Genomic DNA, 17391 nt, shown 5'->3' with positions numbered 1-17391 from the left:
TAATTTCTAGTAAAAAATGTGATTGAAACTGGAAACATATGATCGAAATGTAGATTTTATATTTTCAACGTCATGATAATACAGGACAATAACCGTCCATTGGAAAGGTGAACTTTTTTAGTGACATCGCTAATAAAAAAACTACTTAACTACTAAAATAACATATTGTGAAGTTCCAAGACCCCGTATTATTGGAAAACAGATTTCTCTCTTAAACTATTGAAATATGTTTACCAATGTGACACATAGTTAATAGAAAATTTGATAAAATGTTGGCAATTTAACTCTAAAAAATGCAAAAAATGTATCACACATGAAGGTTCAAATAAATGACACATTCATTTGCAAATAAATTTCAACCCAAAAAATTAGTATGTAGTCGCGAAAAATCCCATTATAAGTTCATTTCAAGTTCCAGCTCTTGTTTACTGTAACAAAATTTCGAAATTGTTTAATTTGACTTATCAGTACGTATGTTCCAAGAAATTTGAAAAACATTATTATTTCCTGTATCATTCTGATAATTCATTTTGTTATTAAATTATTATACACCACATTTTGTTTTATATTTTGAAGTAATTTGATCTGACTAGTTATTGGAGTTATGAATGTTTTGGTAATTTTTCAGATTCTATTCTGCCAACCTCACTCAAAACAATCGCGTGGTTAAAGGTGATTTGTTTTTGGAAGTAGCCAAAGCTGGGTCTTTCAATCATTATTTATGTTAATCAAATTATTTTCGTCCAGTTCTCCCAAAGACAAAGAAAATTTTAATAAAAAATTCAAAGAAATGTGTGAGAGCTACATATTACCACTGTTACACTCTCACTCAGTCTCCCCCTGACTTTATTATCATTATCGGGAATAATTCTTATAATGTGTACATTATGAAACAGAATAGACCCATCATCAAGAACATCTACAAACATAAACATATCAAAAGGTCTAAGAAATAAGAAATTGAAGCAATAATAATATAGATTAAATATTTCAAGTTTTTTTGATCAATTATTTTCTTAATCAAGAAGAATGAAATTCTTCTATTGTGCTTAAATGTTTAATGTGTCTAAGCAGTATTTATCTTTAAATTTCCAATTGGATTTTTTTAGATAATATTGAAAAAAAACAATTCTGGAATTTAGTTCACATAATATATGCAGGTAATAAAGCAGGCAATAAACTTTCCTAATCATATAGATATTTAGTTTTAAAGAATTCACTATTCAGGACAAGGTGAAATTTATTGTCATTGCTAAATGTGGAAACACAAAAATGACCCTAGGAATAACAAAGTTTCAAAAATATTCAGTCACTGCGACAAAAAACAAATTACAAAAGTAAATCGAACAAATTACGGAGACAATAGCAAAATTTCGAAAATTAGTAGCAATGACAATGCGGGCAATAAGACTACTTTATGTGAAAAACAAAATAATTTTTTTCTGAATTTGTTACTATGATAGGACTCAATGATAAAAAAATTTATAACGCTAGAAATGTCCTTGTTCTATTACATATAAAGTATTTTTTATTTTTATTCAAAATTTCATGAAAACAAAAACAAAAGTTCATGAAATTACAAAAAACGGAATACTACCTAATCATCAATGTTCTACGCTCGTTTTCAAAAAAATCATAACATAAACAAAGTTTGTAAAGCAGAAACAAGTTGGTTAATTGGAATTCAAAAGATGATTAAAAACTTTGCACTTGGTGGAGATTTGCGAAAAAACTGTTTTAAAATATACTGTTAAAATGAGAATTATAGAGTAAAAGCATTTATTTTGACATACCATTTTATTATCTTCACAATTACACTGTTCTTCGCAAACCATAATATATTTGTATATAATTCCACAGTGAAGCGTAAAATAACTTAAAAAAACCACAAATAATAAATAAAAAAACTAAACACCAACGATCAAGTGTTAAATCATTTCGCACCCATGAAATAAGCACCGGGCTGCGCGATACACACAACAGAACGCAACGCTATCCCTTCGAAAGCTGAACATGAACTAAAATCTAAAACTCGAGCGCTGAGCAAAATACAAAATAGCAGAATAGTGGGATCCTGTAGATCGGGAAAATCCTAACGATAAAAACTACGCAGTACCTAATGCTTCGGCAACGTAATATAAAAAGCAACTTCTCATTGCTCAAATAAATAGATTAGAACACTAAATTTCAGCAAGGAACGTTAAATCTCACATAGAATTACTGTACTTTATTAAATTCACTCAATATTGAGAATAAAATATAGTAATCTTTCTAAATATTCACAAACGTAATTTAAAAAAGAAGAAATTTTTTTCTGTAAATATATTGCTTTTAAAATTCAAAACACATGTTTTTTACTATCCCAAAATCTTTATATTATCCTATAAGACATTTTTTTAGAATTAGAGAAATAGTTGTTGCGTAGTTCTACACAACTGAATTTAATTTAAAATTTTGAAAATAATACTTAGAATACTTATAATGTGTATACGTACAATTATCTCAATCGTAAAACAGAGTGGTCTTAAGATCAACATATCTCGGGAACCGTTTATAGTACAGTTTCGCGAAAAAATAATTTATAACAAAAGTGACCTCGAGAAAAACCTGGAAGTATTTACAGAGCTGTAAGTCTACCGCTAGAGGGCGTAATTAAATACCAAAAATTGTAAAATGAATAATTTACAAATTTTGCCTAGTTATGATGCATTTAAACTATGATTATCGTATTCTTCAAGAAATTCGGCGTATATTTGATTGTACAAGTTTTAGTCTATCTCTTCAAATAAGAGGTGAGGGGAAGCGGGAGCTTTATTATGAAAAAACGCCTGTAAGTCCAGTTCCACTCAACCTATCTATGCAAACTTAGTCTTTTTGAAGAGAACTCTTTTCTACCAATGTAAGAGTTATAATTTCGAAACAACCTAATGAGTAACGTATACGCTAAATGTTAAGATGAAACATGCAGTTTCAGTAAGGAATATAAAAGTAGACCAAATTAGCAAAAGAATAGTGAAAACCGCATATCGATATCTTTTTCGTATTTCGAGATATCTTAAGAAAGGTGTAAATTTTAAGGATTTTCCTTTAAACATAAATTACTCCGGGTTGACAGAACGGATTTTTTAACAGTTTTTGACTCCTCAAAATGGTCTTTCCTTGTTCTATTAATAATAGATCCAATTATTATGTTAATATTACTTATGCTGTCACCGGGAAACTGCGTTATGGAAGTTAAAATAGAAATATATAAAAACAAGTAATGGGCCATGAAAAAAACGAAGCAAAAAAATATGTCTTGTGTCAAGTTAATGAACCTAGTAATTTGTTCATTTACGTGTCATTGCGATTTGTGTGCATTAAATTCGATATCAAATTTACTTAAAAGTTATATCTAAGATGATTCTTACAAACTAAGAAGCATTTGATATGATAGGCATTTACTTTGAATGTATGAGAAATGCAACTGTCACTTCATGGCAATTTCGTAAATTGCATGCAACCACAAAGACTAACCACCGATATTTATTCAAAATACCTATAACATATAATGGAGTGGAATTATGAATTCTTATCTTGTTTTTCTGTATTTAATTTCTAAGACTAAAAATATTCCTATTATTTAAAACCAAGTCTAAATATAACTTTTGTCGAAGAACAAATGAGTTTCGAGTAAAATAATGAAATACCTACATCATTATGATTTTCCCTCTTCACTGTTTTACACTTTATTCGTGTGTTATTTTATAAAAAAGAATACTAATTATGATGTAGATATTATTTTTCTGAATTTAATTGGTTCTAGAAAAAAATTTTCAAATTGAGATAAATTTTTCAATTATCAGGTTTTCAAAGTAATATTTCTATTTCATAAAACTAAATCATAAAAAAATATTTATTTGCTAATAAATAATGAAATTTTACCGTATAAATTTATAAAAAATACTTAATTTAACTCACCACCGTGTACAGGTGATATCTCTTAACTAACCTCTTTTTTGTTTGCATAATTTTAGAAGCACCCTGTTTATAATTTTTTTAAGTGACAAGACTTTATTATTTACTCAAAATTAGTATTTCCATATTTACAAATTCTCATATCATTTACCTACTTCCCAATAACTTTTTACAGATCTGTCAAAATAGCAAAAAACAAACATGGATCACTAAATACGAGTAAACGTTATTTATATTGAATTCATTGAAAGTTTGAACACAATTTTTTTGGAAATTAGAAAGAAATCAAAAGTAGAATATTTCACGTTACCGGCAGTGAAGACATCGTTAAATCACGTTCAAAGAAAGGAGTCTGCTTTAGGGTCTTTAAAACGCAAGCGCAAGCTTATATTTTGATGTCGCGGTCGGTGCCGTTAATACTCACGGCACAATCAGGATGAGAAGATCAAGGTGTTTGTTTATATTTTAGTATTCAATACTTATTGTTGAGGTGTGTTGGAAATTAGATAAATTGTTGGTCACATTTTGTTGAAACTATCTATATTTACGAGACTACTGAAATATTTGTTTTTAAAAAGATTTCTTCTTGTTAAATTGTTGAAGTGATGTAAATTTTAAGTTAAAAAATCTCGCATACATACAGGTGATCGGTTTTCGATGTATTCGTTTTTTTTTTCACAATTAATCGTTGACCACATTGACGGATTATCATGGTAATAGTATTAGAAACTTCCTCAATCTATAGGGATTTTCTGCGACAGAGCAAAAAGTGTCAGATCCGTTGATGCGTTGGTATTTTTATGTGATGTGGAAAAGAATCTGTTTGACATTCCTAGAGAGAAATAAAAAGAAGTGAAAAATTATCACCGAATCTTTGGAAACTTGATGATAAAAAGTTATGGGCAAAAAATTAGGACCGGCTCCGGGTTACACAAAATAAATTAATCAACAATAATTTTATAGAAAATAAGATGGATATATATATATAAAAAAATATAAGTTTTGAAAACTCATGAAAATAATTCTATTTATTAGATTAGATCTATGAACAGAGAAGAAGTATTATGTATAAGATGAAAATCTTAGATACTAGAAAGGTTCTATAAAATTATGATATAACAAGAAATGGCATGAAGATTCGCAATAATTCGTGAGGAAATATGAAATATGCTATTGTACCGTAGAATTGATAATATAGAAAAGGATAAGCAAAAAAAATATAAGGATCAGTGTAAGTATGAACTAAATCTTTTAAATTCGAAAAATGCTGTGAGAGAAAACCGTGAAATACATAGGGGGTATTCGTTCTATTGGTTCTGAATGATATTTTAACTATATTGGGATATATGGAGCATTGAGAGATAGAAAAACACTGTTCAAAAACGAAGATGCTGGATAATTAGACGAAAATTTGTATAAGAGTCAGAAATATAGGTAGTGAGCAACTGAAACTACGAAAAGAGTGAGACAGATCTGCATAGGAGTGTAATATAAAATATAGTGAATGAAGGAATGACCACTAAGTTGAAATTTCTTCAGCATAAGTTTTATTCATATTGAACACATTATTTATTGCTATCAGTCACATTTACACGCTCGTCAGAAAGTGTAATTGAGAGTGTTAGTGTAGTGGTAGTAGAAAACAGTGTGTTTAGTAAAGAATTGTTGTATTAGAACATTTGCGAAACGGTGCGCGAAGAAAGAGATCTGAAAAATCGACTAACTACTCTTTTATATCAAGATATTGCGTCATGCAACTATCTGGTTTGATTCGCGGTTTTTGGTGTATGTGTATCCACCTACTAGATAATTCCTAATGTTGACAAGTACACGACAGACCAGTTGAAAGCATTTTCGAAAGAGGATTGACAGAAATGCTTCCAGTGCATTGTTAACTATGGGCAGTACTTTGGAGGAGATCAATTCATATTTCATGTCATCATTTTATTTTGTTTTCAATAAAGTAATTCACTGTATTTTTTATCGCATTTCGTATAAACAAACAATAACATGGGATGGGACACACATAAAAAATCAAAATATGACAAAGAGATAATGGAAACGATAATAATTGAAGGGAAGGAGAATAGACATGACATTAATTAACGTGTTAAGACATGGTTGACAAAATCAGGAATAAAGTATTTGAAGAAAATCTAGTATAAATCAAATTTACAAACGATAGAAGGAAATATCGTGATATGAAGTCTCAAAAGAAGGTAAAAGGATGATCAAGTAAGAATACGGTGAATTTAGGTAGAACAGAAACATCGAGGAAGTATGGATAAGAGATTCGGAGCCTAATTCAATTCATATCCTCATTATAAATTGAATAGATTTAGTGAGTGAGTAAATAGTATAGAATTTATTGCAGATCATATTTTCGACATATCCTTTTCAAAATAACTAATAAAGTGTATCAATATATTCTTAACTTCATTTCAATGGAAGGATCCAATTTCTAATCTCGATAAATTGGGTTAAGTATATTTACATCGTTCGTTTCAAAGTACACAAGTTGTCAACAACCTGGTTTTATCACATCTACATGTATCTTAGATTAGCATATTTAATGATGACAATATTTGTACTATTGTGATTCATACTATATCTCTGTTTATGTCTACTCTGTTTAAATGCCAGCTTTTGCACTAAAAATTGCAGTAAATGAAAGCATAGTTTGATAACAGATTGAAAACTAGATCAAATTCTAATAATTAATTATTATTTATTGATTTACTTAGATAATTTGCTTATTTATATTGATCTATAGATCACCTTCATCATAAATATCAAAATAAGGATAAAATCAACTTAGAACTTATTCCAATAAGAAAAAATTAATTTTTTCTTTGGTTCCCACATCTCAAATATATAGCGGTAATCAATTAAATTTATTAAAAATTAACAAAATAGAGCTATAAATCTTATTTAAATTATTTAGATCTTTTTTATCATTTAAAGCTTTTTCGTTCTTATGAATATGAACCATTTCTAAAAATTCCTTTTTTCGTGTATTAGATTAGATCCAACTATCAGATCCTCAATTTAGATGGTTAGCTATTCAAAAAGCAAAAACTGCATTGAAAGAAAATAATTATCTGGAAAAAATGATAAATAACATATTCAAGAAAAGGATAAACAGATACTACAATAAATTTAAAAACAAAACTGAAACGAAACATCAAAACATAAAACATTTTTGCTTACCATATGTACAAGGACTTTCCCAACAATTAACGAATTCTTTAAATAAATATGATATTAGTATAAGTGATAGAGGACATAATACATTATTCAAATATTTCACTAAATTAAAATCTAAAAACCAAAAAATAAAAAAGAAGTAATATTATATATCAAGTGCCTTGTACTAATTGTGACGCTGTCTACATAGGGCAAACATCTCAGTATTTAGAAAATAGACTAAGAGGTCATCAATACGATAAAAAAATAGAACTGCATTAATGAACCATGAAACATCAAAAAAAACATAAATTCAATTATGAAAATTCAAAAAGAAGCTATAAATGATAAAAAAGATCTAAATAATTTAAGTAAAATTTATAGCTCTATTTTGTAAATTCTAATAAATTTAATTGATTACCGCTATATATTTGAAATGTGGTAACCAAAGAAAAAATTAATTTTTTCTTATTGTAATAATAGATCAATATAAAAAAACAAATTGTCAGTGTCGATATCATATTTTGATAAAGACTTGAAGAAAAGTCGAAACTTCAAAAGTGATTAAAAACTCGAATCAAGTACCTCATATATGTGCTGTAAAATGCACATTTATAGGCAATACGATAGAAATGGAATGACTTGCAGTCGAATTTGACTCATGACGAAGTAAATCGTAATTATAACTAACTTAACCTTTCCCTATTAATCAGAATGAGATATAGTCCGTCCAGAAATTCATTAAATCAAAGGTGTTAAGGCCGCCACGCTATTGTCTGAATTTACAGCGAACTCTTCGTGTTTTGGGGGCCTTTATCATTACATCGTCATAGGACTAATCGGATCGGACACAATATATATTTCATTCGTTAGTGAAGTATACGAAGTTGTATCATTTAGAAGAATATTCTTATGTCAGATTAACGCTTCAAGATGAATACCAATACTTTCAGATGAGAAAAGGATTCCTAATCTTTTCTATCCAAATTGTTGCAAAACTATTTGTTCATTCTATAGGTCTTCGACTTGTGTAATCACATTCGATTTATGTCTAATAGACTTACTTAAAACCATGTTTTAAAATATGTAAGAAGGTTATTCTCACAAAACCGATCGAGTTTGATTTTAAAATGCTTTGTTGTTCGCAGAAGTGTGACTATCCTCCAAAAGACACCGTTTGTAATAATAGGTACTTGTTCCTCATTTATATTTTAGTCAGTAAGAAACTAGTTTTGCTACTAGATGAACATGATTCTATATACAGTGAATAATTACGATCTCGAAAGATCTAATAATTGATTTACCTCCAAGTATATTTTTGAATATTCCCGAGTCACAGTTGTTAGCAAAGCTCATAAACCATATTCAATTGTTTGAGAAGTCGTTATATGCAATATTCAATGAATTTATCTTGCCCAGTACTAAATGAACTCAATATAATTAATATTAAATAATGTACATAACTAGTTTTATATCTATATCAACTGTGTAAGGCTGACACAAGTCTACTTGAATTTTTTAGTTTAGGTTATTAATTTTTGTCTTTTATTTTGTTACAAATTCGGAGATTGGATTTTTTCTGTAGAATCACAATCCATCGAATTTTTATAAATAAAATTCACATTAAAATCAATTTTAAAAAAAGTATGTTTATTGAGGTACTGTTATAAATATTAAAAGACATTTCTTGGGAATTTATTTCTTAAAAATAGCATCATCCAAATGTAAACGGTTGTGCTTACGGCATTTATTTAACCGAGCACTATAATTGCCTATCACGGCACGGCAGCTATTTTTCATGATGGCTGACATTTTGTGACGGATATTTTCTTTTAATTATGCCAGGGAATTCGGAAAAATTTGGCAAATATCTATGGAATGCGTGTGAAGTTGCTTCGTCGTGCTGAAATCATGTTCTTTGGTTATAACAATTATGCAATTCACACATGAAGAAGTTGTATAACATCCACAAATAACGCTCTGAATTCAATGTCAGTGTGAGTTCCATTTCATCTTTAAAAAAATAATTCCGCACCGACATCTCAGTTCATACGGTCACTTTAGGCGAATGTAGGAGATTCTGATGTTTGTGTTTTGGATAGGTTGCACTCCAGTAGCGGCAATTTTGCTTGTTGACGTGTCCATTAAAATAGAAATGAAGCATCAATTCTGGCACCCACTGAATTTTGTAAGGGTGCAGCACCAAATCTTTGTGAAAAAGTGAAATAATGATGAGCTATGTACGCTTAAAGCAACAGCACGCTTCCGAATAGACAAGTCAGGCTCGTCACGAACAGACCGAGTAACACTATCTACGATGTTCTAGAAGATCTTTGACCCCGAATTTGGGTTTATCCAGTGTTGATCTGGTTTCTTCAAACTTATCGACCCATTTTCCAATCAGTCGAGTTTAAGTGACAAATACTGTGACCAAGTTATTATTGTTCCAAAACTCACGCACGCACAGTCCGCTCCCAAGAAACTCTTCATAGCAACTAAATTTTCAAGAACCAGGCTACACATTGACATACCTCCCATACCTCTTCCAATAACTTTTTTGATAGAAAAAAGTTATTTCGAAAATCTAAATTTATATTTAAACTAATGTTGAATCATAATATTTTGGGTCCTAGAAAGTACGGTTTCTATTGGACCTTCTAAATGAATGACTTATGAATGACTTACTTCTTAATGTATATTATATAAGAAGCATTCTCAACTTTATACGATCTGAATATAAGATTTTCTACGGTAATCAACAAAAATTGTTTGTGTCGATATTTTTCAATGTTGAAAAAATTGGTTATAGAATAAATACGCTACTCTACCGGATGAAAAGTATTAATATTTTTTTCCTTTGCCAGCGTTTTTTGCATAAATAAGCGATTTTAACAATTCTTTTTTCCCAGCTTTGCTATATACTTCAACATCCTGTTTTAATACAGCTCTCTATAGAATTGTATGACTACATACAATAATTTCTACAATTCTTTCATAAAAATATTACCATCCACAAAAGAAAACTGACAACTTAATTGATAAAACATTCTACATAGCACATTATTTTAGAGAATGTGTACAAAAAAACGTTTCTTTCCGATTTGTTTTAATTTGAAATAGCACGTGAACTAAAATACAAAATATATTTATCAAAAAACCCTTGTATATATTTCATTTGCTACTGGTGTACCTCGAAACCTGCCCCTTTTTACCTATAAATATTTATCTTTCCACCGCACTAGTAGACGTAAAAAATGTTCCTACTATCTGAAAAAAGCATTGGGGTCAGGTAAAAGCAGGGCCTGACTGGGGGGAGGAGGAGAAGAAACCGCAAGGGATTCGGCTAATGATGAAAGAGAAGTCTCTGTTTTCTCTGATTTCGTTAACACTAAGATAAAAAATGATGTAAATTATTTTTCGATCATTATCTTAATTAAGGAGCAGAAAGTATAAGAATTGACTTGTTAAGAGTAACAATAATGTTTTTTGTTTAATGCTATACAAACTTTTTTTTCTGTTCTCTGTCTTTTCGTAGCATTTGTACTGTTTTTAAATGAACTAACTTTTGTTAAAAGATAGCTTTGAATGTAAACGATGCGTATTTTAGAGAAATAAATTATCGTAACTCGCTTCATTTTCAAAATATCGTTTCCATATTTTATAATTGACACTTGTACTTATTGTTTTTTATTAATTACACGTTTATTGAAAAGTTGAGGGAAAATTATGATTATTTTGGCAAATCTTCCTACGCCAAGTCGGTTCTGGTTAAAAGACATAACCGTATATCAACGTTGAGGGGAATCTTGTGGTTTCTGAGAAGATTCGTGAGGAAAATTTTACTTCTGAAAACATTTACAGATATTTTATTGGTGGAGTGAATCATCCACATACGTTCAATGAAGACTATGGGTGAAAACGATCCGTGTCAAGATAAGGAATAAATTGACGAAACTCACGAAACCAGTAACACATCTTCATTACTTGTTAGTGTGGTTGACGGAATGTTCATAGAAGTTAGATTAAATTTATCGCTATGGTTTCTGAAATTAGTCTATCTTCTATAAATGTTGTAAATAAATGGATAAATATCATAGAATGAATAAATGAGAACAGTTTATATAGATATCAATGAATTTCTATCTACAAAATACCAACAGTATATTAACGCATAAAGTTGTAGTCTAATGTTTGATAAATCCATAAAGAAAATACGTTAAAATGAGAAATAATATAAAAATAATAATAATCACCAGCAAGTACTTCAAACAAGAATACCTAGACCCCATCAATCTAGTAAATAGAATAGATGAATATTTTCTTTTGAAACTGAGTAAGCATAACCAGAACATTACTGTCCTTCACATCACAGAATATCAAGGAGACTGATCAGAGAGAAAATATACTATGGTCTATCCAAAGAAGATGCAGCTATATTCGTGAATTGATTTATAAGGAATTACAAGAAGTACATTCTGAAAGAATCACATCTATAGCACAACCAGAAAATTACTGTTTTTCATACCAAAGAACATCAAGACGACTAATCAGAAAGGAAATATACTATGGTCTATCTAAAGGAGATAGCAGCTAAATTCGTGAACTGACTAAGGAATTGCAAGAAGTACATTCTGAAGGAATCCCATATAGAAAAAAAAAACGTAGCCTATCTGTAAGTGCCTCGGAAACTATTCAGCAAACACCCGTTGACTGGAGTAAATAGTTGAACTTGAAAACATACAAGAAAATAATATTACAGTAGAGATAGCGCACCAAGAACTTGTAAATAAATGGCTTCCTAAAATTCGTCACACTTTGATACAAATACACCCTAATAATAAACTTAGGGAAAATATCGTCTATACTGAAACACTCCCCTAATCACTAATAGAACAATAGAAAGTTGTATAAAGCACTTCAAGTACCATGAGTAACTTTGGTACCCATAATAATAACAACCAACGGGATTATAGAAAACCTCTCCAATCCAAACCGAAGAAGCAGGGAAGCTTGCAGAATCACAAGGATATATCTCAATATGAAAGAATAAACGAATAATAAGACTTAACAGAACACCCAAACCATTAACAGTGATTGACCACAGGCCCCATTGACTATCCTAATAAGATGAAATTCTCCAATATAATAATAAGAATAATAATAAACATTTGAAATGAAGTATTGCATCCATTCATTTTACTTATCTGTTCTTTCACCAAATAAACCATCATTGAATGTGTTTATTATTGGTTTTTGTACATTAATAACACTATTTAGTAACATTCTGTATAACAAGCAAGTACTTTAAAATAAATGTGAAATTTGTGGCTTTAAAAAAGTTGAGCACTAAAAGCATAAGCGTACGAAACATTTTCAATAAAGTTAATCTAATTACATTTCAATTAATGTGTCTCCAGTTTCAACTATAAGTATCCAATGAATGTAATGAAATGAATTGAAAGTAAAATCCCCAGTAGAAATATCCGCCAACCCGTCGAAAACTTGAAGAAGATCGGTGAAATGTGCTGTGAGCCTGGGGAGAAGTATAGGATATGAAATATTCAGCAAGAATTATTATTCGGACTTAAAAAATCCGTTATCTCTATTTTGTGAGTATTTTTAGCCGATATTTTAACTATCAGAGACCATTCGTAGTTTATTTTACTAATACTGAGGTTGTTTCACTTTCTTAAACTTTCCTATATGAATTGCTTGAAGGCTAGTTCTCGCACAAAATGTATCGTGCCCGTTGTCGTATTTTTCCTAGACAATTTTTCTCATTTTTATTTATTTCAAGTTGTTATTTTTATTGTTATACAAGCCACCGTAAAAGGACGTAGTTTTCTTGTGAATTACGATGGAAATTGATTTTTTAAAGTGGATACTTAAACGTAGAGATTAATGTGCCGATAAAATAATAGTACCAGTAATTTGATGCTATTTTGTGAAAGATAATTTCCAGTTTTATTGATATGAAAAATATTTAGTTACTAGCTTGATTGATTCGTTCTCCTCGATTTGGTAAAAATATTGATTATCTTTATACATAAAATGATTTTCCAAATTAGATAAAGCGGCGGCAAAGCTTCTGTATGTATTATTATTATATATTATTATTTTACTTTTTATTTGTCTGAGTATTCGGCTGACCTTAGCGAATTTTTTAAGACTTTTTAACGATTTATTTCATGAAGATTTTTATTCCATTTCAAATAATCCATTACAGGAATCTTGCATAAAAAATGGTAAATTACTATATTCAGTGTACAAGAGTTAAGTGAAAGACTAGTACATTTATATTATCCAGTGAATTACTTTTGGTTGAAGGAACACTGGAATAATCGCTTGGTTGGAAAATATTCAAAAGATAGAATATAATGATCATGCGAAAGAAAGAATATATCGGAATGAATTGGTTTTTGCACGAAAGATGTATAGAAGTGAAAATGTCACATTCATAAACTAACATATGAGATGTGACAAATAGACTGAATAAATTGCATATGAAATACGAGGTTGGTCCCAGAAGTACTTGACCTAGAGATAACACTAATGTTTTAAGTTTAAAGTAACTACGTTGTTTAGTTTCTGTTTGGTAGCCATAAATAGTGAAAGTTTTCAGTGAATTTGTAAACATTGGAAAAATTGGGTTATGCTATGCGCATGATGGGTGCTCACAATGGAACAAATACAGCGTCGTGAAGATGTTTCCATCTAGTGTTTGGCAATATTTCACAGAAATAAAGCCACGTTTCATAACCATGGATGAAACGTGGGTCCATCACTTCACACTCGAAACAAAAGAATAATCAAAACAATTGACTGAAAAGGGTGAACCGGCTCCAGAGAAGGCAAAAAAAGAGATAAAAAACTATACACGGCGAACTTATTGCAACGTTTGAGTGAAGAAATCAACCAAAAACGGCCACATTTGACTTTATCAAGGCAATGCACCAGTTCACACATCCGTGATTGCTACATCATGCACCCTATTTAGACCCCTCGGATTATTTCTGTTCGCACAGACTTGATAAAATGTCTAGGTAGTCAAAGATTTTCCAACAATGAAGAGGTGATATCGGCAGATAATGGCTATTTTGAGGAGCTTGACGATTCTTATTATAAAAAGGGTATCCTATTTAACATAGCTGGGAAAAGTGTATGGAGCTAAAAAGAGATTACGTTGAAAAACTGTTTCCTTGTTGGGCCAGATATTTCTGGGATCATTCTTGTAGAAAAAATTATACATACACTTGTTACGGTTATGAAAATATTATAAAGATCAAAATTAACATTTTTTATGTAGAATTCCGAATGCGGCGATTAATAATAGTTCAATACTAATTTTCAATGAGTTAGCATGATTTTATTTTATTCTCTTTTCACCCCTGTTTATAAAAAGAGAGTAATCACGTTCAGTTTAATGTTACTCTTCATATATATTTTTCTTTGAAAACTGCTCAGACCTGTTTATAATTATTTTCAGTCGCAATTTTTTACATACCATAAGCGGAATTAACCTTGTTATTATTAAGTACATAAAAAGAAATCCAAATGATTAAGATCTGAGCATTTTGGTAACTATTCAATAGGTTCTATTCTTCCTATCCATTTTTGAAAAACAGGATCAAAATACTTACGAACAGGTTTTACGAAATAGGGAGGCTCATCATCCTACTGAAACCAAATATCTTGTTTTTTTTTGAGATTCTCGTCGAATATTGGATCTATATGTTTATTTCTGTTCAATAATTCTGTTCTTCTTGTCATTGAGTATGGCCTCATTCAGCATCATTTCTTTCCCGTTCAATATCGACAATTTTGTCGATATACATCAAGAATGTAAATTCATTCATCATTCAAATGTTCTCTACTATAATCTTGTTAAAGTCAGTTAATCCATGATTTGTTCACAAAATTTCAGTTTCTCTTCAAGATCATCTTGCAGTTATTCCTGGAAGATTATAAGTTTTTAAAGGTGCAATTTATGTGCTTCATATGCCACTGACTACTGAGGTATTATAACCATTTACTCGATTAAATTAATTATTGAATTCAATCATTCGTTTACTTGTTTTTATTGTTTACTTGTTAGTATTGCACCTCACCAATCGATGATATTGAATATTGAATATTGAATATTGAATATGTTCCAAAATACTTATACATAAAAAATAATCGGAATCTTCTATTTATATCGATTATTGTTCCGATATTTTTTATTTTTCGGATATTTGAATATTGCAAATAAGCTTAAAATTATCTGTAAATGAAGAAAAACTTTTTATTGATGATCTTAAATACTTATTTAGAAGTTGCAAATTTTGGATGTAGTGAATAAAATTGTTTTTAGCGATTTTTTAAAATATTTCCTAATTTTTTAATTAAGCAAAGTAAAATATATGCGATGTAGAAATTAAGTGTCTTACGTTTGGATTGTTTCGCGCATTTTACCCCTATCGTTCTGCAGTAACCGTAACCATAACGCTTCATAATTATACTATGCTTTCACATATTTATTTATTATACATTATAGAATACTTATTATATTCAGAGAGCGTTTTAAATTTAGGATAACGTAAAGTTATCTATTATACGGCTTCCCTGAAAGCGGAAAATAATATTAGCCGCTTAGCAACAACTGAAAGAATATTGGACATGAGAAACAGACAGGGATGGAACGGCGCCATTAATTAACAGGCGGTTGAGAAACTAGCGAGACGGCTGAGGCCTCACAGAACTTTCCGCATAGTTTCCATTGTATAGGTAGTAAATGGACACACGAATTCTTATTTTTAAGAAAAGAAAAAACTTTATATATAGAACAATTAGTAATCGTATATAAAATGATTAATCTTTTGTCTCAGAACGACACAATCTGGCAAAATCTAGATTCAAATATAAGTTTAATTAAGTTAATATTCGGCTTAAAGTAATTTTCTTATGAAAAACTTATTCGACTTTTTTTAATTTTCTGGTAATTATTTTGGCATGAGCTCGTTTTTTGTATTAAAGTGAAGGTCTTTTTATGATAAACTTTTATTTGTTCATTTTTATAGTAAAATGAACCTCTAGAAAAGTTAGTTGTGTCCTCAGTAAGGCGCTGTCTAATTGGAAGTAAGTGAAGGTTAGTTACATTATTTGATATCATCCTATCTGGAGGCATTTCTATCTTATGAACTTTATAATAACACTTTGTCATAACTACACATAAATCCAGACAGTATTTTAATGTAAAGCAGGATACAATGGGATTTACTTGTGATATTTGTTTTGCGGAATTTGATAGATGTTTGATGGAAAGCTATTAGAAATATTTTATTGTAAAAAATGAAACCTGTACAAAAATGTCCCGATCATTCAGTTGTTAAAAATTAAGGTTCTACCTTTTCGAAATTATCAAATTTGAAAGAACTCATCTTTCTCAAATTTATCGCCATAAACTTCGTTCGGAGTAAAGTAAAATGGAATAAATTCTGCTATTTCAATAAGCCTCACCAACTACTTGAACGTTTTCTTTTCATGTTCACACGTTCCGTCCATCTTTTATTACTACCTTAATTCATTTTGTAGTGACCTGTACGTGATTCAGAAAAAGCAATAAATTAAATTGTGTCTGCTTAACAGTCTGTTTGAAAAATGTTGAATATTCGACTAAGCAAATAAGTGTACTTGGAATGCTTATTAATTTTTCTTCGGTAAATTCCAATCAAATTGTTTGTTTATCTTTTTCGTCTAAGGATACCGAATAGTTATTAAGTAGTAAATGTTTTTTCAATCCACATCTTGTAGTCAAATAAACCCAAATGTGAACGCAGATAAAATTGATATTTCGATTGGATCACATAAAAATCTTTAATATGGATAAAGAAAATACTCTAGTAGTCTAGTGGTCAATATGTGGCTAAATACTGCAATCGCTACATTTCGAACAGTATGTATCTTCAAGAGCATTTTGAAATCAATATATTTCAAAGTACTTGTTTCACACTATGGGTAGATGATGCAACAGGTTGGACTTTTATCCAATGTTTTTCGTGATTTCTTGTGTATACCAAGTATTTTATTGGGAGTTTAAAGACCCAGTTTGTCGAAAATATTATATACTGTGCTTTTATTGTTGCAAGTAAGGATGTAATCAACCATCACAATTTGTTTCGCATTCCACAAAGCTGATGCTAAATAATGTCTTGTCCGATTTCTGGCCCATAGTAGCGGAAGCACCGAATGCTCATCACTCTTCAGCCT

General features: G+C 29.9%; 1 protein-coding gene across 4 annotated transcripts in view; it reads right to left on the bottom strand.

The window, feature by feature from the left end:
* The window catches only part of LOC130450907 (insulin-like growth factor-binding protein complex acid labile subunit), a 220711-nt gene that overhangs the window by 105403 nt on the left and 97917 nt on the right, over positions 1-17391 (bottom strand). Inside the window, exon 1 of one of the 4 annotated variants that reach the window (XM_056789620.1) lies at positions 1794-2045. The exons of 2 other annotated variants lie outside the window; for them this stretch is intronic. In XM_056789620.1, coding sequence (XP_056645598.1) covers positions 1794-1835 — 42 coding nt within the window. In that variant the 5' untranslated portion in view covers positions 1836-2045. Of the gene's footprint in view, positions 1-1793; positions 2046-17391 lie in introns of those variants that run through there. One more of the 4 variants, XM_056789622.1, reaches the window with a different exon arrangement.

Source organism: Diorhabda sublineata, chromosome X, assembly GCF_026230105.1.
Source record: "Diorhabda sublineata isolate icDioSubl1.1 chromosome X, icDioSubl1.1, whole genome shotgun sequence".
Taxonomy (NCBI): domain Eukaryota; kingdom Metazoa; phylum Arthropoda; class Insecta; order Coleoptera; family Chrysomelidae; genus Diorhabda; species Diorhabda sublineata.
Note: the sequence above shows the minus strand (reverse complement) of the source record. Positions and strands in the feature narration are given on the sequence as shown.